This window comes from Aptenodytes patagonicus, chromosome 8 (genome assembly GCF_965638725.1).
Source record: "Aptenodytes patagonicus chromosome 8, bAptPat1.pri.cur, whole genome shotgun sequence".
NCBI lineage: Eukaryota > Metazoa > Chordata > Aves > Sphenisciformes > Spheniscidae > Aptenodytes > Aptenodytes patagonicus.
Genome location: NC_134956.1, coordinates 16,731,892 through 16,747,789, shown reverse-complemented (window position 1 = coordinate 16,747,789; position 15,898 = coordinate 16,731,892). Strand labels below are relative to the sequence as shown.

General features: G+C 48.0%; 1 protein-coding gene across 1 annotated transcript in view; it reads right to left on the bottom strand.

The window, feature by feature from the left end:
• SYNPR (synaptoporin) overlaps positions 1-12,077 on the bottom strand; it is a 113,974-nt gene extending 101,897 nt beyond the window's left edge. The window contains exons 1-2 of the mRNA XM_076346561.1: positions 12,008-12,077; positions 11,846-11,911 (exon numbers count right to left, since the gene is read on the bottom strand). Of these exons, the coding sequence (XP_076202676.1) occupies positions 11,846-11,911; positions 12,008-12,025 (84 nt within the window). The 5' untranslated portion in view covers positions 12,026-12,077. The remainder of the gene's footprint in view (positions 1-11,845; positions 11,912-12,007) is intronic.
• Between the last annotated feature and the right edge of the window lie 3,821 nt (positions 12,078-15,898).

The window sequence follows — 15,898 nt, the reverse complement described above, 5'->3', positions numbered from 1 at the left end:
ATCGAAGCCCAGCCACCAACAGCGCAGGGGAAACGTGTAACCACGTCTTTATTTGAAGACTCTTCCACACATTCAGAAATCAGCTGCAGTGGGGCTGCTTGGCTACGTGCCACTCGGTAGCCACGTTTGGCATGCTGCGTAGAAAGCCAGCAGCCTGCCAGATGCTCTCAAACCGGGCACTTGGCTGGGACTAATCAATAGGTGTGCCCAGGTAAAACCATACAGCCTTGCTTCTGCTCTCTGACCGAGGGATCAAACTTTATTAATTATCCCACTGATTCTGTTTTGCAATAAAAATCTCAGCTCCTGGCCTCAGCCCTCTCAATGAGTTAATTCCATCAAGGAAACTCTTCTTGCAGCACCATTCACAGAAGGAGATTAAAAATGGGGAGAGACTATGTTCAGAAAGAAGCTCTATTGAGCCATACTCATGAATCTCCCTGTCCACATGCCTTTGGTCACCAATTGGAAAAGTCAGTTTGCAATGCACTCAGTACCTGCCAGCGCGCAGCTTCTGCGCTTTTATCCATACTCAACTGCATCCTTCCGTCTGCGTGCAAGATTAGAACAAAATGCTGCTACAACACAACAGTAGACACCATGTATATCAGCTCGCTGAGATCAAAGGCACACAGCAGCAAAGAATTTAATTAAAATGTTAAAATTAAACAGGAAGGCATCCATTGTTTAATTTTTTGGCAGGCGTGTTCTTTCAAACCAGGACCTAATTCCACTCCAGCATGCTGACTGTCCTTGGAGATGGCAGTCAGGAGAGCTCTGCCGGATTTACCGGCTGCTGGATTTGGCAGCGAGGGAATCCCACACTTGCTTTAGTTTTGCAAGAAGAGGTTTTCAAGCACAGTCTGTAAAAAAGCACTCAGAGAAACTGTTCAACTCCAAAGGATAATTATTGCGATATACGTATTCTGCAGTAATAAGCCAATTGCCAGTATCAAACCTAACCCCATGGGCTTGGGCACGATGCGCACCCACAGGCATCATTCCCCCTTACAGTCCCACCAGGGAGCTGTGACCTTGCCATGCTCAACTGCTCCCAGCCACCACTCTCTCCATACAAAGGTTGTTTTAAATGGGGGGGAAAACCTGATGCAGAGCAGTGCTTTTTTGTGTGCAACATCGCCTCTGCCTGAGGAGTAGCAGGGGGAAGCAACTATGTGGTTTTAAAGTTGCACACAGCTGTGTGTTGTTTTGCTTCGAGTATACCTCCAGCACACAGCCAGGGAGAAGATTATTCTGAAAACACTTCAAGCAAGGCTCAAGTTTGCTTGTTAAATAACTGTAAGATATTTCCTGGCATCCTGTGGTATTTTGACTTGGATGCTTGTATTGGTTTTGCGTGGCCAGGTGTTGGTAGCAGAGGGTTACCGAGATGGCTTCTGTGAGCAGCTGCTAGAAGCTTCCTTCCTCTATGTCAGATAGAGCCAATGCCAGCCGCCTCCAAGACGGACCCGCTGCTGGCCAAGGCCGAGCCCATCAGTGACGGTGGTAGCACCTCTGGAAAACATATTTAAGAAGGGGGGGGGGAAAAACTGCGCAACAGCAATTGCAGCCAGAGATAAGAATGAGAATATGTGAGGGAAACAACTCTGCAGACACCAAGGTCAGTGAAGGAGGGGGAGGAAGAGGTGCTCCAGGCACCGGAGCAGAGATTCCCCTGCAGCCCTTGGTGAAGACCATGGTGAGGCAGGCTGTCCCCCTGCAGCCCATGGAGGTTAACAGTGGAGCAGATATTCACCTGCAGCCTGTGGAGGACCTCACACCAGAGCAGGTGGATGCCCGAAGGAGGCTGTGACCCCGTGGGAAGCCTGCGCTGGAGCAGGCTCCTGGCAGGACCTGTGGACCCGTGGAGAGAGGAGCCCACGCTGGAGCAGGTTTGCTGGCAGGACTTGTGACCCTGTGGGGGACCTACGCTGGAGCAGCCTGTTCCTCAAGGACTGCACCCTGTGGAAGGGACCCACGCTGGAGCAGTTCATGAAGAACTGCAGCCCATGGGAAGGACTCACGTTGGAGAAGTTCGTGGAGGACTGTCTCCCGTGGGGGACCCCATGCTGGAGCAGGGAAGAGTGTGAGGAGTCTCCCCCTGAGGAGGGAGGAGCGGCAGGAACAATGTGTGATGAACAGACCACAACCCCCATTCCCCGTCCCCCTGCGCCGCTGGGGTGGAGGAGGTAGAGAAAATCAGGAGTAAAGTTAAGCCTGGAAAGAAGAGAGGGGTGGGGGAAGGTGTTTTTAAGATTTGGGTTTATTTCTCATTACCCTACTCTGATTTGGTTGGTAATAAATTAATTAATTTCCCCAAGGCGAGCCTGTTTTGCCTGTGATGGTAATTGGGGAGTGATCTCTCCCTGTCCTTACCTGGACCCACCGGCCTTTTGTTCTATTTTCTCTCCCCTGTCCAGCTGAGGAGGGGAGTGATAGAGCGGCTTTGGCGGGCGCCTGACGTCCAGCCAGGGTCAACCCACCACAATGCTGAAGGCAGCCATAGGCCATAATACGGCCCACATCAGGGAGGCTGAACCAAGAAGCCAGTTGTCTCCTTGTTTTTTGGGAACCTGGCTAGGAATATTTTGCTACTTCTATAGTACTTTTTGGGGTGCCACAGAGGCTTTTCACCTAATATTAGGAAGATCAGCAAATGCAGCGTCAAACATGGGGCCCCAATACAAGCACCCAACATGCAAGTGCCAAAGGATTTGAGCTGAGGCTTATCACTTCAAGCAAAAGGTATTTTGGATTTGCATCACCTGAGAAATAACACAGGAGGGCAGAGCATTAACATCAGGAGAAGTGAAGACTGAGGACAGACACAATAAATTTCTTTTTGAAATTTGAAGACCTACTGAAGAGCTGTTACTATAAATTTCTTCCTGGGGTATCAATGATCTTGCCGATGCTAGGTAGCATTTCTTTCAGAGATCTTCTGGGCAGAATTGCACCCTCAATACTTCAGGTTCTTGAGCACTTCTAGTGAATATTCAGTCAGGCTGTTTGCAGCAGGCTCTGGTATTTCTCATGGAACAAAGATCAAGTTGACAGGTCAGGAGTTTTGCAAGACAGTCAAATCAGATTTATTTCTGACAGCGGGTCTGGGACTGCACACCTCCCATCTGAAAATTTATAACACTTTATTGAAATCTTCCTGCTCCACAGTTTTTCTCCTGCTTCCTTAACACAGAGAAACAGGAGACTACCTCCCCACTGCTGTCTGGCACATCTCAGTGCTAGGATGCTTCTTGGGATCTTCTTAGCAAAGAAACATCCCCAATCCCCCGGCAAAAGCCCTCTGTGTAGGGTGTCATGATCTCTGACCACTCTGAAAATACCCACGCTAAATTCTGCTTTGCGATGGCGCTGCCAAACTGGGGCCGGGGCACCTGCACCAGCGCTTATCTGGGAACAGGAGCCCACAGAGCTCCCCCCGACTTTTATCCCAAGCTCCAGGCTGCAGCACTTTCTGCTCCCCACAGCATTAGCTCAGCAGCTCCTGCAGGCTCTGCCTCTAACACAGCCTTCTCCCCAGATGCTAAGGGATTTTGGAAAAGGCACAGACAGAACAGCTTGTTCAGAGAAACACATTTACCTATCCATTAGAACATCACAAAGAAAGGAAAGGTAAAACAATAAAGGGCAATGAGCACATTACTTCAGCCTTTCCTGTCCAGTTTTCCTGGATCGTGCACATACCCCACTGCTTCAAGGACCAAAGTTGGCATTAGGCTCATGAGACCTTTCTGCTTTCCTCTCCACGCTGAGGACCATAGCATTGCTTCATGCCATAGATGGCTGCTCGTCTGGAAAACCCCCTCTCTTGAGGGGCCACGTCAGTCTAATCTTCTGCTGATTCTTCTCCCCTAGCAGCTTTATGAAAATACTCAACCATGGCAGTAACCGAGCTGTCCGGTGCAAGACTCCCTGCCTGGACTTCACTCCTTCTCACCACAACCAACCTCTCAGCCTGACCGACAGGAGTCCTCACCTCACCATGCATTTCAGCTTAGGTTTGGGCAGTTTGCAAACGCATACAAATACTACATGAAAAAATCTTCTGGATTGTGTGCCCATGGACATGCCCACATCCACAGGCTGCGAATGAAGCAACACCTAATATTTTTTGTTTATATAAAAGGTTCTTAAGAGAATACTTCCTTACTTGACTGAATGCCATTACCAAACCCTTTTAATGCCATAAATTGTATCTACAATTATAATCATTGAAACCCCCATCATTTTATGCGATTTAAGCATTTCCTTAAGAATAGGGGGCAATATTAACTTTTCTAACCGAGTGAAGTATTCTGAATGGGACAACACTGCTTCCAAAGACAAACCTGAGAACTCTCTACAATGGCCAGAAGATAAAACTGTGCAAATTAAACAAAGCGAAAGCTTACAGTTTGTCTATATTCAGTATTCTTTTGCTTTTGCCAAAAAGCAAGCAAGCTGTCACCTTAGCAACTATGTCACACTTCACTGTACACACGCCACTTTGAACAAACACCTTAAAAGCAGCACCTCCACACTGTATGTTCCTTTCCATAATGTTCTTTACAGCACTTTGCAGATCCCCCCTGAGAGTGAAAACCATTAAGACTCCTTTGGCCAGTTGCCGGGCTGGACAGCCAGACAGACGGCCAAGTGCTGTTTTCCACGCTGCACCCCAGGACCATACTACTATTTAACCGCTTTTATTCGGTGCCAAAGGAGAAAGCTCCACTTGCAGAGGCGTGGCGCGAGCACTTTGCCTTCCACCGCCAGCCCTGCGCAGAGCCCAGCGTTACCTGCTTTCTGCCTCTCCCCTTCTCCCGCCTCAGGAGGAGGTCCCCTCTCCCGGAGCAGAGTGGAAACTTCAGCCAGCGACCAGGAGGTCTCCTGCCCCGTGCGATCACACGTAGTGCCGTGAATCCAGGTTAACTCAGGGACCACAGGATCCAAATGATGAAAGGGTTTTATCACGAGCACCTCCAAGCCTGTCCTCCCCCGACTGCAACATCTGAATCCAGAGATGTCAACATGCAGGGCTTCTACCCGGGGCTCCAATTATGCAGATGCTGATTTACAGAGTGATGACTGAAACGTCTCCCTCATAAAAATTGGTAAGGAGACTTTAACCGTGTACGTCTAATGGGAGAACCCTCTATCTCCACGCATCTTCTTGTAGTCTGAAAGTCAGATAATTTTTGTTCTTCCTTTCATAGAAACCTGGTTTGCATATATAATCAAATTTAGCATTAATGAGTATCTCTCCTCATCTTTTATTCCTCATGCTTTGAACTGCCACACTTGGATAACGCCAGCGGATGCTGCCATCGAGAATGTGGCTTTCCATGAGGATATTTTACCAGTCTCACCCAGGGATTTCCACAGAAGCAGTACGTAACTCCAAAAACTCCTGTCTCCTGGAGCACTGTATCTCAACCATATGTGCTAATCCTAAATAACTCGTTTATACCAGGTCCCACTCTGGGCTGCTTGAGAATCATCAGGATTTAAATGAATTGTTAGGTGACCTTTTAAAATCAACTCTTTCACGATCACAACGTGACCTTAAGTGGAAAATGGTAGGCACTTTTCAGATGAAAGATGTAATTTATTTGCAATGTGGTCAGGCATTGCTGACCTTTTCTCCTTCCCTCCTTGCCTGTACCAGGATTTGTACCATTTTAACAGCAACTTTTTGATGGGACAAGGTTAGCACAGTTCTCAGTTTCCAACAAGACAGGCACACAGATAAACATGCATGTAAACAGTGTGCAGAACAGCCAGCTCTCTGCAGTCTGCGTAAAACCACGGCATCACAACACAGATTTTCTGCTCTTTCGCTTGTGTTCTGGGTTTTCAGTCTTTAGAGCTTCCATCCTTCTCCTGCCACCCTGATCTAAAAGCGTATGGTTTTATCAAAGCCAAAGGTTTCAGAATCACAAGACTCCCAGAAGTTGAGACTTTAAGACCACAAGGTAAAATACCATGTAGGCACTGCCATTCTGCTGCTGCCTTTATCCCAGCCCCACTGACAGGGTGACATATGGCTTTCACATCTGTCTTCAGTGAGACTACAAAAACTTTTCAGATCTTTCCTATTGCACACAACACAGCCTGATGTCTAATGGCAAAATCCACCTCCCAGTTCTTCCTCATAAAAATAACTTGTCCAACAGAGTTTCCTGCCTGCAGATTACCGATGCCCCGATATGGGTTCAGAAGTCATACATCCAGTGACAAGGACCGATAAAGCCTGCTCGCAGGGCCGGGTCTCTTGGACACTCACATCCCGTTGTTTCACTGTGGCAATTTTTGTCTGTACAGAGCTGCAGTGTATTTTGCATGCATTATGCTAAGCTGCCTATAAGAAATCATCCAATTAATGACAGCTTACAGAGGAGGGTTAGTTACACAGTAATTTCCTTTCTAATATTAAAATACCATAGAAATAGATTTACATTTTTTTATTTAGTGGCACATGTTTTATTGACCTGACACTACACATGTAAGACCTTTGAGGTAGTAACTGGGACCAGGTTTTCAAGAACAGCTAGGTACCTACATCCCACGGCAGACATCAAAAAAACTGACAATACATTTTTTACATGTGTTTGTGTATCTTACACATCAAGATGGATGAACGCAGCAATAAATGCAGCATCTGATCCTGGCATTGCATAAGCAACATCAGCAGGCAGAAAGAGATATTCTTTTTATTAAGGCTTTTCTTTCAATACGAGGGTAGAGATGATCAAACACTCAACTCTTCCAGCCCTGCATCCATGAGGAGCATTAAGCTTCAGCAAGGTTACCCTGCTCCATCACCTGAAGTCTCTGCCCATGCCAGAGCAAACATGGCAGCATGCCCATGCCAGCAGCCTTCTGGTTAAGCAAAAGCCAAACAAGCACAAGCAAATGTGATGAAGAGTCTCAAGCAACTGTAAAATATCTCAGGCCCATAATACACTATACAGAGCAAACTACTAATCACACATGCCTCATGCAAGCAAGCACTACCTTTTTTTTTTCTTTTCCATTTATTTTCATTATCTCAAGATATCTAGCCTTTTCTAGGACACACTTGAAAGCATGCAGCTACTTATGTCCATTCATATGCATCCAAATATAATCCAACAAAAGCACTCCATGGCCAGATGAGCAATCAGCATTAGGACAAAAGACAAGACTTATTATCAGTCTTTCAAGATTCGGATTCACTTTGCCTTCCAAATACACATCTGTTTGCAAGGCAAGGGTTGCTAACCCTTTCAGAAGCTATACAATCAAAGCAAACTTGACTCTTGCCAGGCTGGCAACAGCCTGGCCTTTTTCCTGGCTCACAAGTCAAATGATCACATCGTGAAGGCAAGGAAGCAAAGCAAGGTTAGCTTGGTCCACGTACACACAGAGTTTTGAAACCGCCGTGCAATTCCTTTGTCCAATCTCCACCAGAGATGAATGGGGATTTGTTGTCCAAATGCCCTGAGCTGCTTTGGAAGTCTTTGGCACATCCCATGACGATGCTCATGAGCAGTGATGATCTGCGCTCATACAAGGCCTGGAATGTATTTTTTTTCTGCACAAAGGTTAAGAACTAAAACAACTCCTCAGACACATTTGGGTTCATTGAACATCCTAATGTCCACTTCCAAGTTGTCCTATCAAGAAAAGCCCCAGTATCCACAAGATTTGTCCTGCAACATAAATGACTCGCATCTGCCCTGATACAAGCAGCACTGGCTTAGAGGGAGCCCCTTGTACGGTCTTTGTGCCCAAAAATACCCCCTCTGCTGTGCCCATACCAGCCTAGACAGGGCTGCAAGCTGGCGGAGCAGGGAGCTTGTTGCACAGTATTTTAAAACAACAACCTGCAGATAATCAGCAAGGCAATCACAGTGCTGTCACCTTGCAAAACGGTGGAGTTTCTGCATCTCCGCTATTTAGCGAGGATTACAGGGAAAGGTGTTACGGGGCAGCACTGCAGCTCCTCTTATTTTACATGGAAACTGGACAAATGTCAGGTTGCTTCGGGTCTGCAGGAGGAAAGTTGTTTGTGGCAAATCACTGTGAGGAAGCAGCAGAAGTAATGAAAAACCTCAGCCTAGTGATACAATGTTTCCATTTTTACAAAAATATTTTTGCAGGTAACCACCTGATTATACATGAGGTAGTTCATATACACATCACACTGCGATGCAGAGCCCTGCTTTTCACTTGATTTGCTTTTGTGGGGCTCCAGGGAGGCAACGACTGCAAAACAAATAGACCACAACTGACAAACTTGCTTGTCTTGCTTACTTTTTGCGGACCCCAATAAAAGCAGTCTAAACGCATCCAGAGATCCACAGGACTGAAATTAATCCAGGGAGACGAACGAACGTATTTCTTCTCTTTCATCTTTCCTTATTCGTTATTGCCAGGTGCACGTATAGGACAGTCATTTCTCAAGTGAAGTTGTAATAGTGTTTGTGACATTGCAACTGGTTGTAGTGCCACAGTAGATTATCATGAGAAAGGACACCCTCTTCTCATGCAAAGATCTGTGGAGTAACAGCCAAGGGAATAAAGAGGAGCAAGAACAAACATGGCTTTTCAACAGCTCTTCCCTGTCCCCAGCACATGCCATGAAGCAAGAGTTGACTCAAAGCTGGAAACACCCAGGGCCCATCTTGTAAAGCTGTGTGCAGTTTTCCAAGCCCAGATTTGTGATCCACATACTGTAAGTACACAATCTATTACCAAGGTAGAGTTCAAAAAATGCAACTCCTGCTTAATTGCTAGAAGTCACCTTTTTTTCTTCCCTCTCTCTTAACCTTTCCTGGGTCTGAGCCAGTATCGTCTCTTAATGGCTTCTAAATGCAATTTCTTGGCTGAAAATAAGATTACAAAGTACATGAGAAATACAAATGAAAACATATTACAGTGCTGTGAATATTCAGAGGAATCAGTCTTATCTCAGCCTCTTCTCTCTGGGTATTAGGTGATTGCCAAAGTAGAAATTGAAGAAGGTCAGATAAAGTCCCTGCTCCTCGAGGCAGAGGTCCATGTCTGAGCCAGACTACAGGGCAGCTGGAATTTGCACACTTACAGATTGCTTCTGCAACAGTTACAGTTCCACACTTGGGAAACCTACAGCCACCCCAGTTGTCTCCAGACTTGTAAATGTTTGCACTCGTTAATACACAAACTTCAGCAGCACCGCTGTACAAGAGGTTTATTAATAAAGATGCGCTGACCCCTGAGCCACCGTGGCCCTACTCAAATTGCCCAAAAGACAAGAGTGCAAATTCAAGGCTGGACTGCCCGGACTAGCTGAGGACGTGTCCGGTCTACACCATCTCCACCCTACCAGCCCTTCTGAGGAACCCCCCACCTCTGCCATCTGTGCTGCAACACCACAAAGCCTCCCCCCAAGCACGAGAGCCACCCAACGCCCAGAATCGCTGCGTCACCAGCTGGGCTATGAACTTTATTTCTTTGCAGATGCAATCTAGGACTCAAGTGGGAGGTGTTAAGAGGTGCCATGAGTAGCATATGGGCTATAGTACACAAACAACAGGGCAGAAACGCCAGTTTTCCCCTTCTTAGATTGCAGAAAGGGCTTTCCCCACCTCTGTGTCCTACCTGCTTGCTTTTCACACTAGAAATCCAAAACCCGGCTTTCTGGGAAATACGCATTTAAAAAGCCTAAATTTTCCAAAAGCAGAAGTTAACACCTCCCTTTTAGATGACAAATAAGCCAAAAGAAGGCAACATTAAAATGACTTGCACTTGCTTTCCCAATTCCTAAAACTCTGTAAAACTGGGGGTTATGATTCAGCTGCCACGTCACTCGCACGACACCGGTTGCACCCTCTGACAGGTGATTACTGTAAAGCTCTGAAAAACTCATCAGCATTAACAAGAGCAGGTTTAATAAATTCCACTGTCACCAGCACTTTTTGCATAAAAAAAACCCCACTCACACATCATTTAACACCTGACATGAAACAGCTGTAAATCCAGCAATTAGCAGTATAATGTGCCTGTTCCGATCAAGAGCATCGAGGGCTGCGAGGCTGCCGGGGAACATGGAAGCGGACGCAGAGTCGGCTGGAGCATTTGGTGTTTTTTAAAGTTTAAAATTACAATTAGGCTGAAAAAAGGAGTCTGAGGGAAAGATGGACACTTAATTGAGACCGGAGATGGTAGAGAGAGGAGGATAGCAGCTGGTAGGCATGCCGAGAGGAAAAGGAAGATGGGAGCAACAAGATGAAGTGAATAGAGCTGGAATTTGGGTAATCCAAAAAGCCTTTCAAGTATATATTTAAAAAAAAACCCCCACTCTTCCACACTGAGATATCATATGCAAGAATGCGCTTAATTCTACTCACATGTACATGTCAAAAGGGGAAAAAGTAATTTCTCACACCATCTTAAATGTTAACACACTCCGCACCCTTCTCCCACATTCCCTTATTGCCAAGGACTGGTACACCTCAGCTGTGTCAGAAGAGCTCTGTTTACGTACAGCCGCATGGGCATTTATATATACACAAACAGGCGATGTGCAGATAGAGCAGCCAGAAGAGTTCTACATGTGGCTTTCAACCATGACAAAGGCAGCTTTTATATTCGGCTGTTGGAAGAAGTTACAGACTAGGAAACTGCCAAGAGAAAAAGAGTTCCCACTCGCTGTCCCGAGGACGCCAAGGCACCGGGGGGGAACAGTTTCCTCGAAGAGCACAGCCCGCGCCCCCCAGCCCAGAGCCCTTCCCAGAGGAGCTCGCTTCCCAACCACCACCAGACATAGCTTCACCAGGCGGAGAGCCAAGAGACCGCGCTCCCAGCAGCTATTTGCCATAGCAATAGCTTTGCTCCCTGTTCTTCTTTGTGGTGAGCACTGCAGAATGGTTGAACCGCCCCCAAACTAGTGTCCGGAGCTCAACCCCTGGATGTCCTGACTTCTCCTCGAGGCAGGAGCAGCAGCGCCAGGTGGGTTTGCGGGGGCTCTGGGTGAGGAACACATGGGACCTTGTCCATCATCCGCATGCAGGTCACGCTGCTGCAGGGCCGCCTTGTCCCAAGCCCACAGCACCACCACGCCCCCATCACCCAGCTCCATGGGACCTGGTGCTTCCAGGCACCCAGCGGTGAAGAGGAGCTGCTGACTGCGGGCAGGGACCGGGTCCGGGGTAAGTAGGTGCCCCCAGCGTGCCAAAGCACCCCCTCACAAACAGCCCGCGGCCGGTGCGAACATGTGGATAAACGCACCCGCACGGGGACGTGCCCCCCAAAATATGCGGCTTACATAATTCCCCAGCCAGTTGGCGTTAGGGGAATGTGATTAATCCTCCATGACATGTTCTGAACTTTCCGTTCAGAGAGGCTCTCTCCTCCCGCAGACCTACTGTCGATGAATGTCATTTGACCTGCAGACTTCACTACGAATGAGCATCACAGCAACAAACAGTGACATTGCTCCGCAAAACAATTATCTGCCTCCTTCCCCGCTCGGCCCAGAGACAAGTTTGCTAAATGCATAATGAGGAATATTTCCCCCCCCCCCCCGTTTTAAAAAAAAAAATCGTTTACATCCAGCAGAAGGACGGGGCGGGGGGGGGGGGACGGGACGGGGACGGACACTCACAAACCCAGCCTGCCCCGCCGGCCGCATCGCTGTAGGATGAGAGTCCCCAGCCCCAGCCCCTCGCCCCCAGCCCCCGCGCCCCCCCCGTCCCCAGCCCCCGCCGCCGTCCCAGGCCGGCTCCCACCTGTTCCGCGGGGCGCAGCGCCGTGCGCGCACTTTGGGGACAGCCCCCCCCCCCCCCAGCCCACCCGCGGCCTGAACCCCCGCGGGACTCACCCACTCGAGCACCCTGAGGAAGGCCAGCGGCTCCTTCACCACGCGGAAAGTGCCCGCGGAGGCGAGCTGCGGGCAGAGAGACGGAGTCAGCACCGCGCCCGCTCCGCGCTTCCCCCCCCGCCCCGCTCCCCGCATCCCGCCCGCCCGCGGGGCTCCGCGTACCTGGTCCACCGCCTCCATGGCGCCGCAGCCCCGCGGAGCCGAGCGGAGCGGAGCCGAGCGGAGCCGCCCGCCAGCCGAGGATGCGCGGCGCTGCCCCCGCGCACGCCGGGCGGAGCAGCCGGGCGGGGCCCCGCGCCCCCCGCGCCGCCCCGCGGAGCCGCCCCGCGCCCGGGCGCCGCTCCGGCCTCCGCCCGCTGCCGCGGCGCCGCTTCCCCCTGTCGCTCCGCCACTTTTTAAATTATTATTAATTTTTTTTTTTTAAAAAAACACTTTTTCTTTCGGGGCCGGAAGGAAAAGGAAGGCGTCGGGGAAACGGAAAAAAAAAAAAAAACCAAGCAAATAAACTGCCTTCCTCGCTGCCTGCCAAGAAACTATTGATATTTTTGTGGAAGCAGCAGGGACAGGGGATGGCGCCACATTGCACCGTGTCCTTCTTTCCCCTCTCGCCCTTCCGGGGCAAACTTGCCAGCTGCCCCCGGCCCGGCTCTCTAAGCGCTCAGTCCTGCTTTTGTAGCATTTCCTTGACAGCAGAACAGCATTTTCCATCTTGCATTGCTGTTGTTCTGGCCTCGTTTCCCAACATAGCCTTAATAATTATAATATATCCTGGGTGGCACAGCCTGGCAGGAGCAGCAGTTCCCTGTGTCCGTCCATGCTTGTGTTGCCCTTGCTTGCTGACAGCATTTCCAGTTCTTTGTGGCATTAAAATGTCACCAGGAGGGTTTTGTGGTAGAGCCAGGTCCTGCCCCAGCAACGGCTCAGGAAAGTGCTGAGGGCACAAACCCATCACCCTATTTAAGAGCACATAGCCAGCAACTAGTTTCAGGCTCCAATTCAGCAAACATTTGCATATTCACTTAACTGCCACCCTGACAACCAGTTGTGCCACCAGAAGGACACCAGTGCTCAAATAGGATTTGGGCCCTAAGTAGGTCAGAGACTGCAGTATCTGCCTAAAAAAAAGTACCTGAAGCTTTTATGCCCTGTAAGGAATCAGCCATCTGCAAAAGTTTAATAAGACAATTAGTTTTGCTCAGACTAAAGCACTATTATTCTTGGAGTAAACAAGATACATGTGGGGGAATGAATTTTTGAAGGTTTCATTGGAATCTGAGGCAGAGGATTTTTGTGTCTAAGTCATGGATCTGCAACAAGCCCAGCTGAAGTCTGTGGTGGGAATGGGACTGTGTACAGTTCTATTTTTTTTTAATTTTTTTTTTTTTTTTACCTTATCAAGACCAGCTTTGAGGTCAGAATTACAATGACATTTCATATTTTCAAGAAAAAAAACAAAACAATTGTATTTCGTGCCGTCCTTTCTTTCTGCCCTAGGAGAAAAAAAAATAGTAAAGAAAAATGGAGAACTTTTCCTTACAAGATGTTACCAAGTAAACTTTATTTCAGTAACAACCTCTAGGAAATACAAAACACTTCTCAGCAATTCTAGTAACTGCCTGCTGGTGGCCTAGTGCCATGGGAGGCAGAGTCCCTTCACGGATGCATAGGGACAGAGTATCCCTAAGTCTCCAAAAGGCACAAGCAGGTAGTGAAACAAAATTTGCCCTCTGACTTTCAGCCACAGCTTCCCCCACTGGTGCAGAGATGCAGGGGCCAGGTCACTGCGAGCCTCTTGCCTTCAGCTCTCACACTTGGAGAAATTAGTTCAGTCCCCAAGAAGAGCAGGGTAACCATGCTCCCTCCTGCAGAGATTTCCAGCTCTGATGTCTGATATCAGCCATAGTTAGTTTGCACCAGCACAAGTAACCACCAAAATTCTTGGCTGTGGGAAGTTTCACTGCTTGTGGTTTACCATGACTCTCGTGTGCTGTTTCCTTTAATAGGGTTGTTTCATCAAGAGACTCACAGCTGTGGATGTATTGAAGCGGTTCAGAAGCCTCCTGAGATATTAAAAAAAAATACTGAAACATTTAGTAAAGGAATAACTGAGCAGCAGACTGGGGAGATGTGGAGAATCTTTTTTCCTTTATTTTATTCGTAGTATATTCTGGAAAAAACATATGCCCAATCTCCATTGACTGCCACGGAGAACTGGAAGCCTAATTCACTCACCCTGTTATTAATTACCTCTTATTATAATCCTGAGATTTTTAGTAGCACTTGAACTTCAGTTTTCAAAAATTGTCAAAGGCAGAAAAACAAAAGCAAATATTCTTAAGACCCTAATGACTGGCAGGTTGGGCCCTCTTGAAGACTGGGATGGTTTCCCCACTGCTCTCTAGCTCAGCACACTCGCGCTTGCAGCAGCTACAGGAGCTCCCTCGTGCTGCATTTTCCATTCCCTTTCTACCATCCCAGATGCGTTTTGGCCTCGTGCTCTTCAGTGCTCAGTCATCCCCACCTCAGCTCCCCCTCTGGCTGGAAATCCTTGCAGAACCATGGCAGCAACCTGATTTTGTAAGTTAGTGCTCGGTGCCTCTTCTAGCCATTATTAAGTCTCCCAGATGGCTATTAGCTTTTGTACCTCAATATGGCAGTGTCTCTTTGGCTTTCACAGCCGCTCTTTTTACACATCGTCCCAGTTAGCTCAGAAGCAAGAGCATCTCCTTCCCAGCTCTTGAGCCTCCTAGTACAAACCTTGCTCTGCAAATGACAGAGATCCACACTTTAATACTACATACTAAAACACTCTGAAACGTATGTTCAAACTAGCAGAGATGATATGTCTGTAATTACTGGAGATACAGCAAGAACCTATGCACCAAGATACTAAATCACATTCACTGTTCTTACACCTGGATGACTGTGCCTGACATGCATTAATCAAAAAATGCCATAGAGGTGCAGTTACAAATCTCCACAATGAATGAAAAATAGTCTGGGGAGACCAGAAGTGTTTCACAGGGACAGGACCTCAAACCATGAGCTTGCTCCCTGAAGACAGGAACCTCCCACCCTTTTCTTTCCTCGGAGAGGGTCCACCAGTGCTGTAGGGGAAAGCAGCAATGCCAGTCCTGCATCACTGCTGGGGGCCAAAGTCCCCCACAGGACACTATCACTTTAGTGCTCTTCCCTCTTCACTTTGGAAAAATAAATTTAATTGGCACAAATCCTGATATGGCAAGTTTAAAAGCTAAAGTCCTCATTTCAGGATTAACATCTTGTCCAGCTACAAGCAGTGATTTCTTTCCTGTTTCTAGGAAGCAAGTAACCTGATTTTTCATTTGGGTACAGAGGGTGGGAAGCTTCGCTGATTAAGGGCAAGTCTAAGAACTACATCTGTTAGATGTTATGTATCAGTAGGAAAAGCAACAAGAGGTGCCTACCTCTCACTCTTACCTTGGAAAAGTTTTCTCCCAAGGCTCTACCAAAAGATGTGTTAGCCTACTTCTGACCTGCCTGAACCTGTATTCTGGCAAATAATTTCCTACTGCATCCTCCAAGCACCAGGCCAACTAAATTCAGCCTTTTGCTCCACACCCGTGGCCTGCAGACCAGGCTGCGCTAGACAGCAGCAGATCAGTGCAAGCAGCAGATCAATGCAAGCACCGCTGTGCCAGCACCACTCCCGAGCACATGGCTCAGGATCAAGTTGTCCCTGTGGGAATGGAGAAATGGTCATTGCAAGAAGGGGACACTAACTTCAGGGATGGTAGTGATGCTGCCCCTGCCCAGGGCTGCGGCAGGCAGAGCCATGGCAACCTCGAGGGGCTGAAAGGTGACAGCAGGGATTTGTCTTTGCTTGGGACATCTTTGATTTAAATCTTACTTCCATATGCTGATGAGGAAATGGTAAGGAATGATCTCTTTTTCTGCTAGACCGGACATTAAATGTAAGCCAGATATACTTACATACATATATATGCACACACACCTATAGAAAGTAAATAGTTGAAAATGCATTTCTCCTTGCATGTGGCAAAGCACAAAGCC